Source organism: Aquarana catesbeiana, linkage group LG09 (genome assembly GCF_042186555.1).
Source record: "Aquarana catesbeiana isolate 2022-GZ linkage group LG09, ASM4218655v1, whole genome shotgun sequence".
NCBI classification, from domain to species: Eukaryota; Metazoa; Chordata; class Amphibia; order Anura; family Ranidae; genus Aquarana; species Aquarana catesbeiana.
The window spans coordinates 208,812,899-208,829,260 of NC_133332.1; the positions used below are offsets into that span (position 1 = coordinate 208,812,899).

The following is a 16,362-nucleotide window of genomic DNA, read 5'->3' on the forward strand; positions in this document are numbered from 1 at the left end:
TTTGGTCTGATTTATATAGTTGTATATAAAATACACTTTTTAGCTTTTTAAAAAGTGTCTCCAAGTGCTAAAGCTTTCATCCAATTTCTAAATTATTGCATTTGTAAATTGCAAAAGCCACTATAAAGTAATAGTAGGGGTAAAAAAAGGATTTGTGGTTTTAACTAATCTTTTTTTTATAATTTTCATTTAAAGGGGTTGTAAAGGTAAAAATTTTTTCACCTTAATGCATTCTATGCATTAAGGTGAAAAAACTTTTGACAGTACCGCCGCCCCCAGGCCCCCCGTTTTACTTACCTGACGCCTCGAATCTTCGCTCCTCGTCCTCGTCAGCTTCATTGCAGCTCAGCCTGGTCGCTGATTGGCTGCAGTGGATGGATTGAAAGCAGCGCAGCCATTGGCTCGCGCTGCTGTCAATCACATCCGATGACGCGGCGCGCCGGGGGGCGGGGCCGAGTGATACAGCGAGCGGCTATAGCCGCCGGCTGTATCACGGGAGCGCGCCCGCAAGCACTCACCACCGTGCGAGGGAGCTCGCATGAAGGTGGTAAATGCTTGCGGGGAGGAGCTGAAACAGCCGCCGAGGGACCCCAGAAGACCAGGTTCGGGGCCACTCTGTGCAGAACGAGCTGCACAGTGAAGGTAAGTATGACATGTTTGTTATTTTAAAAAAAAAAAAAAACAACTTTACAACCCCTTTAAGGGGGCGTCCTATGCCTACATACTTTTGCTAATAGGTGTCCCCCTTTTCCAATCTCAGAAAGTTGGGAGGTATGGTCACAAGCACTGCTTAACCGCGTGCGGACCAGCCGCCGCAGTTTTACTGCGGCAGGTTGGCTCCGCTGCGCGAAATCATGTTATTGTACGTTATTGTACATGATCTTGCGAGGATATCAGATAGCGGATAGCAGCCGTGAGCTCCATGAGTCTGACCGCGGGTCCCACAGATTTGATGTCCGCGGGGATATCTGCGATCGTCTCACGGAGAGGAAGAACGGGGAAATGCTGATGTAAACAAGCATTTCCCCGTTCTGCCTAGTGACAGGACACAGATTACAGCTCCCTGTAATCGGGAGCTGTGATCAGTGTCGTGTCACACATAGCCCCTCCCCCCACACAGTTAGACTCACTCCCTAGGACACACTGAACCCCTGCAGTGCCCCTCCTGGTTAACCCCTTCACTGCCAGTCACATTTACACAGTAATCAGTGCATTTTTAATTACACTGATCGCTGTATAAATGTGAATGGTCCCAAAATAGCTTCAAATCTGTCCGCCATAATGTCGCAGTCACAATAAAAATCGCTGATCGCCACCATTACTAGTAAAAAAAAAAATTATTAATAAAAATGCCATAAAACTATCCCCTATTTTGTAGACGCTATAACTTTTGCACAAACCAATCAATAAACGCTTATTGCGATTTTTTTTTTTTTTACCAAAAATATGTAGAAGAATACATAGAAACTGAGAAAAAAAAATGTTTTTTTGGGGATATTTATTATAGCAAAATGTGAAAAAATATTGTGTTTTTTTCAAAATTGTTGCATTTTTTTTGTTTATAGCGCAAAAAATAAAACCGCAGAGGTGATTAAATACCACCAAAAGAAAGCTCTATTTGTGGGGAAAAAAAGACTTAAATTTTGTTTGGGAGCCACATCGCACGACTGCGTAATTGTCAGTTAAAGCGACGCAGTGCCGAATCGCAAAAAGTGCTCTGGTCTGGAAGGGGGCAAATTCTTCCGGGGCTGAAGTGGTTAAATTGTCTGTATTCAGCTCAAAATGACCGAATTGGGAAACGATCACCTGTCTGTGGACAAATTGTGGATGTTTGTGGAAGCCCCTAGCTTCGTTTTGTGGGCGAGTCAGATATTCCTGGATGATTGCTGTCTCCAGAGATTAGACTAGGTCCAGATGTATGTGCTCAGTGCATAAACATGAACGATCGGCCAATACCATCATGCTTGGTTTTTAAAAAAAGTGAATTTTTTGTTGCTATTGCACATTGGACTAGCCAAAAACTCTAAGCGAACTCAGTATGTAGCAAGGTACCCTCTGATATGTCACTTACCTTCATCTGCTCCAGTCAGCCTCCTGTTCCACACTATAGCCCTGGTGAGGATCCTAGGAATGGATCACACATGGACCATCCTTGTGAGCAAAGTACAGTCCCATCATTTATAGGTGTGTCAGGTAGCTGGACTGTTAAATCCACCTAAAGGTTTCTTGTATAGTTGGGAGAGTTCATTTTTAAATTTGAGTTCTGGTTTTGCATATTATAAAGAATGATCGCCATAGATGTGCGCAGCCTATGTGCACCCCAAAGCTCAAGCACACTGAAGCATGATAAACTGTGTTTACTATGCTTCAGTTTATGAATGAACACAGTGAGTGAATGTGTTCATTTGGAAAAGGAAGGGGTCAACACAGGGTAAAGCCAGGGCAGTAGGGGGACCACACAGAGTGATTAGGGTGCCTGGCACACCCCCTGCGCACGCCTATGATTATCACCATCTCTGTTTTTTTTTTTTTATTGAACATACAACCAGCTCACACGGGATAAAAAAAGAAAGGCAGGAACCAAGGCAGGCACCTGAAACCAAAATATCCTTTTTGCGTACTCACCTCATAATTTAAAATTAAAATTCCAGATATGGATATTTTATACATCGTTACATGGTCCAGCTTGGACCCTTATAACCATACATATTCCATACCTGTGGGATCCCTCTAGAACAGTGATCTCCAAACCGTGTGCCTTTGCTTGCTCTTATCTGACCCTTGGGGCACTATTCCTCCCACTGACACCAATGACAGGGGACTGTTCCGCCCACTGACACCAATGACAGGGGACTGTTCCGCCCACTGACACCAATGACAGGGGACTGTTCCGCCCACTGACACCAATGACAGGGGACTGTTCCGCCCACTGACACCAATGACAGGGGACTGTTCCGCCCACTGACACCAATGACAGGGGACTGTTCCTCCCACTGACACCAACGATGGGGCAGAATTTCTTCCACTGACACCAATGATGGGGCACTATTCCTCCCACTGACTCTTTCTACTTTCACTGGCTTTAGTCCGGCCCCCCTAAAGTCTGAAGGACAGTAAACTGGCCATTTGTTTAGAAAGTTTGGAGACCCCTGTCCTAGAAGCTGGAATCCACTGTAGGAGACACCATTACTCCAGTGACCTCCACTTGCTTTTGGGTCCTGTGCCGACAGGCTGTTCTGCTGTATTCTGAACACAGAAGGTTGGACACTTGCACAGGTAGGATTCAGGGAATACTTTGCATCTTCTAAATGATTGCAAAATGTTCCCTGATTGATCTAGGTAGCGGGGCAGGGCAGTGAATGGCACCCATGCTGAACGACCAACCTCCTGTGTTCAGCAGCAGGGCAGCTGCTTGGCACAGGACCCAGAAGCTGGTGGAGATAACTGGAGTAGTGGAGTCTATTTCAGTGATTTTCAGCTTCCAGGGGCATTGGCCAGGTATGGTACTTGCATAGTTACCTTGGTCCAAGCTGGTGCAGGTATAAAACACCTGGTATTCTCTTTTAAATGTGCCAAATGCTTGTGATTTTCCACTGCTGATCACTCAACAACAGCAGCATATAGAATAGATGTCTACATTGTTTTAGGTTGATTTTGCTTCACACAGTTCAGCAGGCAGGGTGTTGGGAGAAAATAAACCAGACTTACATTTATCTTGGAAATGAAAATGTTTTATTTCACCCTCCTGCAAATGTTGCGAATGTCTTCTTCTAATTCTGAATTTGAGGCTGTGCGATATCAGCCGGTCTCCTATTCCCCAATCCAATAAGCAGCCCAGTGCTTCCTTCTCTCACCTATAACTCATATATAACACATATATTATCGCTTCGCCTTCCGCTGAACATTTCCCTCCACCTTTATTAGATTGTGAGGATTCATACGGTCAGCTCAAGCAGTTAAAATATTAACCGTCCGGCAGATTAAAATAGATGAGCCTCGGGAGTGCGATGCCGCCGTCTCATCTCCGCCGCTGCGTACAGAAACTATTGATTTTTCTGGACTCAGAACGGTGTTTTGTTTTTATTAAGAAGACCCGAAAAATTCACCGCCAGGCAAAGTCTAATATTAGCCGATTAAAAAGTCATTTTGCTTTCTTATAAAAAAGACCCCCCCATATCCTTGCCTTACCGTTGCCAGCGACAATAAGAAGATCACAGTGGGGAGCGATTGAGCGCGCTGGCGGCTGTTCTTGGCAGAAAATATTTTAATTTGTGTCTCATTATGGAAATAAAGATGAGTGGAGTTTGGATGGAGACGGCTGGTAGGAGCAGTTTTTGTCGGGGTGAAGTGCTGCTCTAAGGGTTTCAACATGGCCGTAATGTGATCACATCTGAATGACCTCAGAAGAACTTTTTAGTGCGGCCTGTGTGCTCGGTACAGATTCATACAATTGGGAATGCACTATATTATCAAATGTATTGGAACGTCTGCCTTTACACGCACATGAACTTTAATAGCATCCCAGTCTAATGCCCCGTACACACGGTCGGATTTTCCGATGGAAAATGTCCGATCGGAGCGTGTTGTCAGAAATTCCGACCGTGTGTGGGCTCCATTGGACATTTTCCATCGGATTTTCCGACACACAAAGTTTGAGAGCAGGATATAAAATTTTCCGACAACAAAATCCGTTGTCGGAAATTCCAATCGTGTGTACACAAATCCGACGGACAAAGTGCCACGCATGCTCAGAATAAATAAAGAGATGAAAGCTATTGACCACTTCCCCGTTTATAGTCCCGACGTACGTGTTTTACGTCACCGCGTTTAGAACGATCGGATTTTCCGACAACTTTGTGTGACCGTGTGTATGCAAGACAAGTTTGAGCCAACATCCGTAGGAAAAAATCCTAGGATTATTGTTGTCGGAATGTTCGAACAAAGTCCGACCGTGTGCACAGGGCATTAGTCTGTAGGGTTCAATTTTGAATTGGCCCACCCTTTGCAGCTATAACAGCTTCAACTCTTCTGGGAAGGCTTTCCACAAGGTTTAGGAGTGTGTCTATGGGGAAGTTTGACCATTTTTCCAGAAGCGGACTTGTGAGGTCAGGCACTGATGTTGGACGAAAAGCCTGGCTCGCAGTCCCCACTCTAATTCATCCCAAAGGTGTTCTATGGGGTTGAGAGCAGGACTCTGTGCAGGCCAGTCAAGTTCCTCCACCCCAAACTCGCTCATCCATCTCTTTATGGACCTTGCTTTCTGCACTGGTATGCAGTCATGTAGGAACAGGAAGGGGCCATCCCCAAACTGTTCCCACAGTTTGTTGGGAGCATGAAATTGTCCAACATATCTTGGTATGCTGACGCCTTAATAGTTCCCTTCACTGGAACTAAGGGGCCAAGCCCAACCTCTGAAAGACCATAAACCCCCCTCCCCCAAATGATTTGGAGGGGTGGCCCAATACTTTTGGCAATATAGTGTGGTTGAGCGAGTTTAGGGTGGAGGAACTTGACTGGCCTGCACAGGGTCCTGACCTCAACCCAATAGAACACCTTTGGAATTAATTAGAGCGGAGACTGCGAGCCAGGCTTTCTCATCCACATCAGTGCCTGACCTCACAAATGCGCTTCTGGAAGAATGGCCAAACATTCCCATAGACACACTCCTGAACCCTACGGATTAAGACAGGGATGCCATTAAAGTTCATGTGCATGTAAAGGCAGGTGTCCCAATACTTTTGACAATATAGTGTAGGTTATATTCCGCATCCGTGTGTGGCAGGTTTTCCAAAAGGCATATACAATTGTGCTAAAAAAAAAAAAAACATGTAGAAGGACCACCAACTATGTGTATACCACACCCCCGTACTCTAAGTCCACTCACCTTCCTTATGTCACCCAAAAAACAATTCAGGTCATACAGCGCTTAATAGTTGAAATGGATCAGATATTGGTCTCCCGACTTCACCAGGCCTTCTGCCAGTATTAACAGATATATGCGGTATCTGGCCCTTTAGGACTTGCGACCTCTCCACAGGGTTAGCCTATGCACAGTCAGATAACATAGCAAGATGACAAGAGAACTGCCATGGTGCAGTAAATAAAATCACCTTTATTTTTTTTTAAAAAGCAGCACTTAGAAGCATAAAATATGAACAAGCATAACAGCAGGTAGTATATCTTTAAGAATACCAGCTCTGGACCGCACTTCCGGTTATGGCAATGACATCACCTGGCTCCTCCCTACGCGTTACGTCACAGTACATATGACTTTGTCTAGTTTGTCCATGCTTTTTCTAAAAAAAATACCAGTTTGAATTTGCTTTGGCCACTCCACTCTGTGGTTCCGTTCACATCTGTGCCATGCATTTTACGTGTGTTACCATTGAACTCTATATGACATGCATTTTGATGAAAGCACATCAAAGTGGAGCAAGTAGGATTTTTTTAAGGAACTGCACCTAAAATGCACCTAAAATGCACAGATGTGAACAGGGCCTGAGAGGTAGCGGGGCAGACGGCCATGAGCTGGCGTCCCGTGTCGTACATGCTCCATACTTACTGTTATAGAGAAGTATCTGAAGATCGCTGTCCCCATGAAAATTGCTTCTCTCCATAACCAGAACTTTTTCCAACACATTCTCCCCTAATCAAGTTCTGAATTTGTTCAGTCTACTCCTGCCATTGTACTCTTTTGTAAAAAAAATTCTCTTATAATTTAAGCGGCGCTTTCAGCAACACTTTTGTACCATAGCGCCGTCTTGGAGTGTTATTCAGGCTTTTCTCCGGCACCTCTAATTAATCACCCCTCTCCCCGTTCTGTGACTCGTGGCTCGACAGCCGTTGGCTTTGTTCAATAGATTTCCTCTCCGCTGATGTACATTCCACTTGTAATAAAAGGGTTTGCGTCTTTAGATGGCAAATGGATCCGAGTGAGCTTGTTAAAAATGCTTTACAAACGCCTAATAATAATCCAACTTTTTTTTTTAATGGTTCTGCTTAACCCTTTTACACAGACAAAGCATAGAACTGTATTGCATAGCTTATGGGTATAATCAGAGATGGCTGGTGGCGGCCCGTCCATTAGGGGCACCTGGACGGCGCCCCCTCTCTCCACACCACCCCCTTTATGCAATGGATAGATTCATGCATAGCACGGTCGCCGCGGCAGCCCCCTATTCATGCGTCCGGCCCCTTTCAGGGCACCGGTTGCATGAATTACAGGGGCCAGGGTTTTTTTTTTTTTAAGCACCTGATTAGAGCCAGAGGCTCGAATAGGCTTCAAAATAGGGTGGGCTCAGGTCGCAGAGAATGTGCTCCGATCCCACCCAGGTGTGTTACCACAGCGAATGAAAATTCGCTGTTGAAAAACTCTTTCTCAATCTGGCCAATCAGAAGCGTGTGTGGGACATGTTTTCCGATTGGCCGAGAAGAGAAGGCTCCCGATTGGCCGCCGAGAAGGGAGGAAATGGAAGTCGTGATGACCTGTGGAGAGCAGGAGAACGGGAGGCCGCCGAGCAGGGGAAGCCGCCGGTGATGTGGTAAGTGCTACCGACCGGGGTGGGGGGGTGGAGGTTTGGCATACTGTTTGCTGCCCCCCCCCAAAAAAAAATTCCGCCGGCCGCCACTGCAGGTTATGGCACCTTAAACGCTAAAGCAAATTTAACACATTCCAAAAAAATTCATATATCTATGCACTACCAACAGTTTGGCTGCCTGTGTTTACTTCTCTCACATGAAATCTGACATGCCCACTCAGTTATGACATTGTTGGCTTCCTCTCCAGTTTCCACAATAAAGTCATATAACCACTTAAAGTGGTTGTAAACTCTGCTCCACCACTTGTACCTCTCTTCTAAAAAAGAAAAAGAAAAGGGGCAAAAGTTACTTCTTATGTTTTTATATCTATATACAAATGCTTTGCCTTTTAAATTCTATTTTAAACTGAATGGGTTGTTTTACAAGGTGAGGGTTTTCATATACTTTGGGAAGTTGGGTAGGAGGTGGCAGACACGACCACCCACTGAGCGAATCAGGAACCAACAGAAATTCGGACATTGTATGGCCAGCTTAAAGCGGTTGTATACCGCTGGACATTTTCTTTTTTTTCTGCATTGTAAAGTCATAATGTGCTAGTATGCATTGATTTCAGCGCTGCAGGGGCTCCCATCTTCACCCGTCATGCTTCCGGGTTCACCGACTCCGGCTCTGTGACTGGCCAGAGCCGCGATGACGTCACTCCCGCGTATTCGCACGAGACCTACCGCTCACGGCACGGGGTTCTGAAGGAACGGCACGGGTGGGTGTTCCTTCAGAGCGCATGTACCAGTGATGTCATTGGCTGCATGTAATGTAAATATCTCCTAAACGGTGCAGGTTTAGGAGATATTTCCACTGCCTATAGGTAAGCCTTATTATAGGATTACCTATATGTAAAGGAAATGTACTTCCTTTTTAAATTAGCGGGTCTGCTCTGTTCTATCACAGTGAAAATAAAATGATTTTCTTCATTTTGTGATGAGGGACAGGTTTCAGATCAGAGCGTCTCTTGTAAGCACTTTTCCACCATTATTTTTCTTACTATCCAGTCACTGTCAGGGGCACCTTGTTCCTCTTAGATCCATTAACAGTAATTGGACATAGGACAGAGACGTGTCGCTCTGACTGTGAATTCCTCACCCAAGCTGTCCGCTAGCTCCAGCCACAATGTGAACGTGTTTTGTTTTTGGATATCTGCCTTCCCAGACTTTTCATATCTTATCATTTTACTGCCGTTTCTCGGTGCCAGTGTTAGAAAGCCTATTCCTTTCTCCAGTACATTTGGCTTCCAAACGGCTATAAAATATAATACTCTTCGGATATATGGCACAGTTCGGACGTGAGTGCTTCCTGAACACCCTCTAGCAGAATGTGATGGATTAACCCAATCATTTTTTCACTGGAGATTAATATATATATTTATCTATCTATCTATCTATCTATCTATCTATCTATCTATCTATCTATCTATCTATCTATCTATCTATCTATATATATATATATATATATATATATATATATATATATATCTCTATATAGATATATATATAGATATATATATATATATCTATATATAGATATATATATATATATATCTATATATAGATATATAGATATATATATATAGATATATATAGAGAGAGAGAGATATATATAGAGAGAGAGAGAGATCGATCTATAGAAATATATATCTCTATAGATATATATATATATACAGTATATTATATAACCTGCTCACCACACCTACCCAAAACTCTTATATGTTACAGTGGGAACAATATCTCCCTAAATCTATATGGATATCCAGGACTGGCAAGAAGTCACAAGCAACCTGTCCCGGGTGTCAATTAACACCCCTCTGGTAGACTGTAATTATAAAACATTGATGAGATGCTACATGATCCCTAATAGAATAATCAAACTACGCCCTCAAGCCTCACCTACACTATATTATCAAAAGTATTAGGACACCTGCTTTTACATGAACTTTATTGGCATCACAGTCCTAGTCCGTAGTGTTCAATATTCAGTTGGCTCACCCTTTGCAGCTATAACAGCTTCAACTCTTCTGCGAAGGATGTCCACAAGGTTTAGGAGTGTGTCTATGGGAATGTTTGACCATTCTTCCAGAACTGCATTTGTGAGGTCAAACGCTGATGTTGGACGAGAAGGCCTGGCTCGCAGTCTCCTCTCTAATTCATCCCAAAGGTGTTCTATCGGGTTGAGGTCAGGGCTCTGTGCAGGCCAGTTAAGTTCTTCCACCCCAAACTTGCTCATCCATCTTTTTATGGACCTTGCTTTCTGCACTGGTACGCAGTCATGTAGGAACAGGAAGGGGCCATCCCCAAACTGTTCCCACAGTTTGTTGGGAGCATGAAATTGTCCAACATATCTTGGTATGCTGACGCCTTAATAGTTCCCTTCACTGGAACTAAGGGGCCAAGCCCAACCTCTGCTGTGCTTTGGGCACTGGTCCAAATCATTTGGTGGAAGGGGGATTATGGTGTGGGGTTGTTTTTCAGGGGTTGGGCTTGGCCCCTTAGTTCCAGTGAAGGGAACTCTTAAGGCGTCAGCATACCAAGACATGTTGGACCATTTCATGCTCCCAACTTTGTGGGAACAGTTTGAAGATGGCCCCCTTCCTGTTCCAACATGACTGCAAACCAGTGCAAAAAGGAATCTGTGCAGGCCAGTTAAGTTCCTCCACACCAAACTCGCTCATTCATGTCTTTTTGGACCTTGCTTTGTGCACTGGTGTGCAGTCATGTTGGAACAGGAAAGGGGCCAGCCCCAAACTGTTGCCACAAAGTTGGGACCATGAAATTGTCCAAAATGTCTTGGTATGTTGGCAACTTAAGAATTCCATTCACTGGAACTAAGGGGCCAAGCCCAACCCTTGAAAAACAACCCCACACCATAATTCCCCCTCCACAAAATGATTTGGACCAGTGCACAAAGCAAGGTCCATAAAGACATGAATGAGCAAGTTTGGGGTGGAGGAACTTGACTGGCCTGCACCCAATAGAACACCTTTGGGATAAGTTAGAGCGGAGACTGGGAGCCAGGCATTCTCATTCAGTTCAGTGCCAGACCTCACAAATGCACTTCTGGAAGAATGGTCAAACATTCCCATAGACACACTCCTAAACCTTGTGGACGGCCTTCCAAGAAGAGTTGAAGCTGTTATAAGTGCAAAGGGTGGGCCAACTCAATATTGAACCCTAAGGACTAAGACTGGGATGCCATTAAGGGCACTTTCACACTGAGGTGCTGGGGCATCGGTGGTAAAGCGCCGCTAATTTTAGCAGTGCTTTAGAGTTGTTTTAGCTGCGCTTTTTGGCCGTAAGCTGGGCACTTTTAACCCCCGCTAGCGGCCGAAAAAGGGTTAAAAGTGCTGGGAAAAACGCAGCTGCAGCAGGGGCGCTTTAGGTCAAGATACTTTTGACAATATAGTGTATGTGCAATAGGGAAAGCGGCTTACTGGGTACCATGTACCATTTTTGGTGGTTGTGTCCCAAAATATGTACATTTTGGATTAGAATATATAATCTGATATACTCAAACACTCCAGTTAATTTACCTCAATAATCTTAAAATGCCCTGGTCTATGAATTTGATAGGGGAATCCGTATATGTACAAAACCACTGGTGATATACATATTATTGGCTCCAGAATAAAGATAGCAAAAAGCTGGAAATTCTCTACTGATTTCTATAGATTTAGTCAAACACAAGCTAAATCGGGTTATGGCCAATTACAAATTCAGGTGCATTCTACATAATACCTGAAACCCGGGAAGGCCAACTCCTTTCTTTTATTATCTACTTCTCCCACCAAGTTCACGCTTTCCCTTCCCTTATCTTTTCTATTACACCTGGCTGACCTCTCTTCTGAGTCAGGCAGACATTTTTCTTTTTCTTTCTCCTACTATTTTATTAAGATCTTGGAATGGTATGTCTATCTAAATCCGATTTCAAGTTTAACCAACTATGCAAAATATTTCACGTAACATTTTCTTTGGTGTTAGTGATGTGAGCCTGTGTAACTGGGAAGATGTATTCTCAGAACACAGTACTGAGCAAATTGATTCTGTATCAGTACCTAATTGTATAATTTGACATCTCCATAGCGGTTGTACATTTCCTGTACAAAAACAATAAACAGATTGAAATATGGATATAAATAAAATTACAGAATATACTTTTCCCCATTTCTTAAGGGTTTCTGAGCTGCTCTGCATCAGATTTCTGTCTTTCTGAATAGCAACTTAATGTAAATCCACAGGTTTGTCTGAGTTAAAAGATTTGCATCACTTTTTAAGTGAATTTACAAAATTCTATAAATAAATGGCAGACTTAAAAAAAAAAAAAAAAATAAACAAAGTTCTGGTTTTTATCAATAAAAAGCTGGCCTTGGGCTCGAGTCAGGTAACTGCCTAGGCTGAGATGTTGTTGTCAGTGTGTGTATATATATATATATATATATATATATATATATATATATATATATATATATATATATATATATATATATATATATATATATATATATATATATATATAATATGAACATTTTTTCAAATGCAAAATGCAGAAATATAATAGGAAAAAAGAAAAATCCAGAAAAAATATAACTAAAGTACCAGAAATCACTGCAACATAACATTGTACAGGTGACCAAAGCTTAGAGTAGCTGAACATTACCTCTCACATAGTGAAAATAGCAATTGGCCCACTTCGAAGCCACAACAGGAAGCGTAAAATGGCCAGCCCATGCGAAACATGTAACACTAAGAAAAACGAAAAAAAAAAAAAACGTAAAGCACGATATCGAAACAGTGCAGTAACATGGTACACAGGAAAGAATAAATATTGCAAGAGCATTGAAGAATAGATAAAGGAGGAGAAGAGAAGCCATTCGGTGTGCCATAGCCCTAAATGATTAAGGAGCATTAGGGGCTAGAAAATCATCCCCCGTCACTGTTTCTAACCCAGAATGATGCCGAAAAAAGATGTCTCCACTCTTCTGGACAGTAAAGCAAATGACTGCATTGTCAGATGGTGTACTGATATTTTTGTGAGATGTAATAAATACTTAGAGGTGTTGCATTTACCCATGATTGATTATGCATTGATTATGCATGTGGCAAACATGAAAAAATATGACTCGTGCTTAACTCTAGTGTCTCATGTGCCTTTGTGCTGCTTGCCAGCTACAGCAATGGTGCTACAAAGGCACAGAAGAAAGGTGTGTCAGGCTCAGTTGCCATTTGGTATCTCACAAAGTGAATGTGACATCACAGTTAAACCCCTATATAATAATCATATGCAAAGGATTAGGCTTAACCCATACAGGCAAACCATATTTAATTGGTATGAAAGACATGACTTCACCCCACAATCTATACCTACCTGTGACTGTGTTACCCATGTTCCCTGTAGAATTTAGTTTTCTCCAGCATTACAGGTTTTCTTTTAGAAAAGTGATACTTTGACATCTGGGATCAGCATCTTCTCTGGAGACATTTCTTTTTAAGGTCTATGCCAGACAGATGAGCCATCACTAAGAAGAACAGTCAAGTAGGTTTGCTACACTAAGGCTGGCCATAGACAGATCTAAATCTGTCCGGTTCAGCAGGAACCGGATTAAATTTTGATCCAACTATGGGCAGACTGATTTACTGAAGTTGATCTATTGATTGACTTATGTACAACCAGCCTGTCAGGTTTTTCTTGTGTGATAGCTGCCAGCAGTAAACATTGCATTCTGAGGGCAGGGAAAGCGCAGTGGGAGGGATTCCCCCATCAACACTAACTTTGTTGATTGGGGAAATCAAGCAGTTTTCTTTCCTTCATCCCGTGGTTGAAGGAAAGAAAATTGCATAATCTATGGCTTGCTTAGGAGATATGAAAAAACAGCATGATTCAGCCTGTCAGCAATCCCATATCAAAGAAATATCTGTTTTGCGTGGAATCAGTGCTTAAATTATTCATCCTTCTGAATACTCTTTCCAGCTTCAGGGCACCCATGCTGTGACCTGCCATAGAGAGACACTGTCATTATAGTGAAAAAATGGTAAAATTCATAAATAATATTTCCCATTACCACATCCAGTCTTTGATCTCCTGCAGAGTTGGAGGGGGTCACTAGAATCCTCCACATCTGACACTTCTGAGTGGGCTGGGTGGTTGTGTCTTCCTGCTGTGGCTCTTCCCAGCTGCTGTGTCAGTAGTCTGTAGTCTGTCCCTTTAAAACTACAGTGGGGACCTTTATGGTGGCAGCTAATAGGGGATTAAACATGTTCTTCTCACTTTCTGGTATCTTTCTGGGACAAGAAATGCAAGGAAACCACCCATGTAGGGATACAGATAAAAGTTTACGCTTTAAAAATATTTAAGCATCAGTTGCAGCTATACCCGCTTAAATAATTTCTGTTGAAATATATTTTTGTTTATTTCCTTTATAGGTCTGATGGAGATCCTACCCGATCGATGCGTGCAGATCGCCAAGAGAGAATTGATGTTTGCCGGTTCTGTGGGGCTCATTACCTATCTTGGGGGTGTCATCTACATCAACCGGAAACGCACAAGCGATGCCAAGTCTATCATGGCATTAGTAGCACATGCTATGACAGATGACAATGTAAGTAGTGGCACTTGTGCAAAATCTCGGCGGAGGGTCTAATAAGCTGAGCATCTCCTAGAAAATGCTGACTTAGTGGCTCTCAGACCTGGTACAGCAGGTCGAGGGTCCCCAGAGAATGGTGAATTATTACACTTATTAATAATGGGCCGCTGAGTATGACAGTGCTTGTTAAATCTACTTATGATTTGTGTTATGGAAAGGCAAATGAATTTGGAAAGCACATTTATTGCAGCAGATTATGTCAACGAAATATGAAAGTGTGATTTATTTGTCTTTTCGGCTGAGATTCAGTGTCGCTTTTGAGCACTGAGAAGAAAAAAAGTTGTCATTATTATTGTTGGTCATGATGGTTCCATTAATAATGAGTATTGGCGAGATAGTAAAACAAAAAAAGGGTCAATTAAAGAGTTTTCTTCAGAGCCCGTTCACATCCATCTGTTACAGTAACACGTAGTTGAGTGCACATTCGAATGGCAACCCACAACACTAGTAAACTAGTGGGCAATGCATCTGCAGTACACCACAATGCACCTGCTGCAATGCTAAAATGTAAGTGGGCCCTTTGAGTTCAGCATTACGTTTTGGGATCTCCTACAACTACCACACAAATGTTATTAATCTGAAAACCATAATACCATTATATTGGTTACTCAAATGTAAAGTACAAATTTTATTATTACATTCTTGAGAGAATGTATTAGAACTCATTTTACATTTTTTGGGGCTCCTTTTCTGATTGCAACTTTATTGAAATCTAGCGTTAGAGGTCACCTGCTATAAGGTAGCAGGTCCATCTACGTAAGGAGCATCCATTGGAAGCTACTATATTCCAGGGTTACATACTAGCTCCAAGGTATTAAAAGTGAACCTGTTTATTGCCTTGAAAATAGCATTTAGCTTGGGACTCAGGTGTTTTGTTTTCCCTCAAATCTCTGTTGGGATTGCTACACCTAGGTCAAGGATTTGGTGTTGACCTCACCTGCGCTGACTTAGGTGTCTAAAGCATAAGAAAAACCAAGTCAGGGATCTAGTGCTGACCCCACCAGAAATGACTCGGAGACCCCCTACTGGGGGCAGAAGTATTGGCTTTTGGCTCCCTAGCATAATATCCTGTTCTTGGCAGTTGGGTCCAGTTTGAAGCTTATAAGTCATGACTGAGGCATCCAGAATTTGGCTGACAATATCAGGCTTAGAAATATAGTTTAAGCTTCATAAAAATAGCATGGGGATCTAGTTCTAGATTATGAAGACCAGCTTGGAGATCTAGTACTGAGCAGTAGGTTTCGGATCTCAAAGTCAAATTCATAAGAGCTGACTTCTGTATCTAGTAGTTTAAGCCTAAGGAAATTGGATCCAAAACAGAACTTTGATAACATTTTGAAATTTGGAGCCAATTGGTTTTAAACACTAAGAGATCCAGTATCCCACCAACAAGATATTGTCCTAGGTTTCAGTGTAAGGCTCACTAGACAAGGGCTCCAGTGCATTATATTATCTAATATCTTTAACGTTTGCTCAGAGATCCAAAAAATCAACTACCAGATTAATTTACCCAGTATACAGTTCTGAAGTTATTACAAGCCGGTTGAAATACAGCATTGATAGGAATAGCTTTGAATTGGGATCTAGTTTTCAACTCATTAGAAGCTGCATGGAGATCCAGTGGTAAGTTCACTGGGTCAGTTCTGATCTCAGGGACTGTCAGTGATCACAGCTTTCTTTCCAGTTGAAGGTCTGGATTTATCCTGAGGGGACTCGGAACAACACTGGCGACTTACTTCCTTTCAAGAAAGGAGCATTCCATCTGGCACTGCAGGCGCAGGTAATAATCCAGCTTAATGCCGCTGATGGTAATTTTGTCATTTTCATGTCTAGTTTGTAGAATTCAGAGAACCGGCTCTTGGGAACAATTTGCATATTAAAATACCCAGCACAAAAACACAGATGTTCCTTCATCAATTGTGCCTGTTCCATGTCCTTCCGGCAAGACAAGGAAGGCCTGAACAGCTCAGACTGCTGCTGAGAAAACGTATTTCATCCATTTATAACATTTGTTTCATCTATTTATTTAATGCCAGAATATTCTACAGCACGGCACAAAGAACACCAAGCCATTCACATCGATTTATACACCATAGGAGCTTGCACTCTAATCATAGTCACTATCATAGTCCCAC

At 42.6% G+C, this 16,362-nt stretch overlaps 1 protein-coding gene across 1 annotated transcript in view; it reads left to right on the forward strand.

Annotated features, from left to right (window-relative positions):
- AGPAT2 (1-acylglycerol-3-phosphate O-acyltransferase 2) overlaps positions 1–16,362 on the forward strand; it is a 91,389-nt gene that overhangs the window by 62,616 nt on the left and 12,411 nt on the right. Inside the window, exons 3-4 of the mRNA XM_073599613.1 lie at positions 14,007–14,182; positions 15,912–16,007. Coding sequence (XP_073455714.1) covers positions 14,007–14,182; positions 15,912–16,007 — 272 coding nt within the window. The remainder of the gene's footprint in view (positions 1–14,006; positions 14,183–15,911; positions 16,008–16,362) is intronic.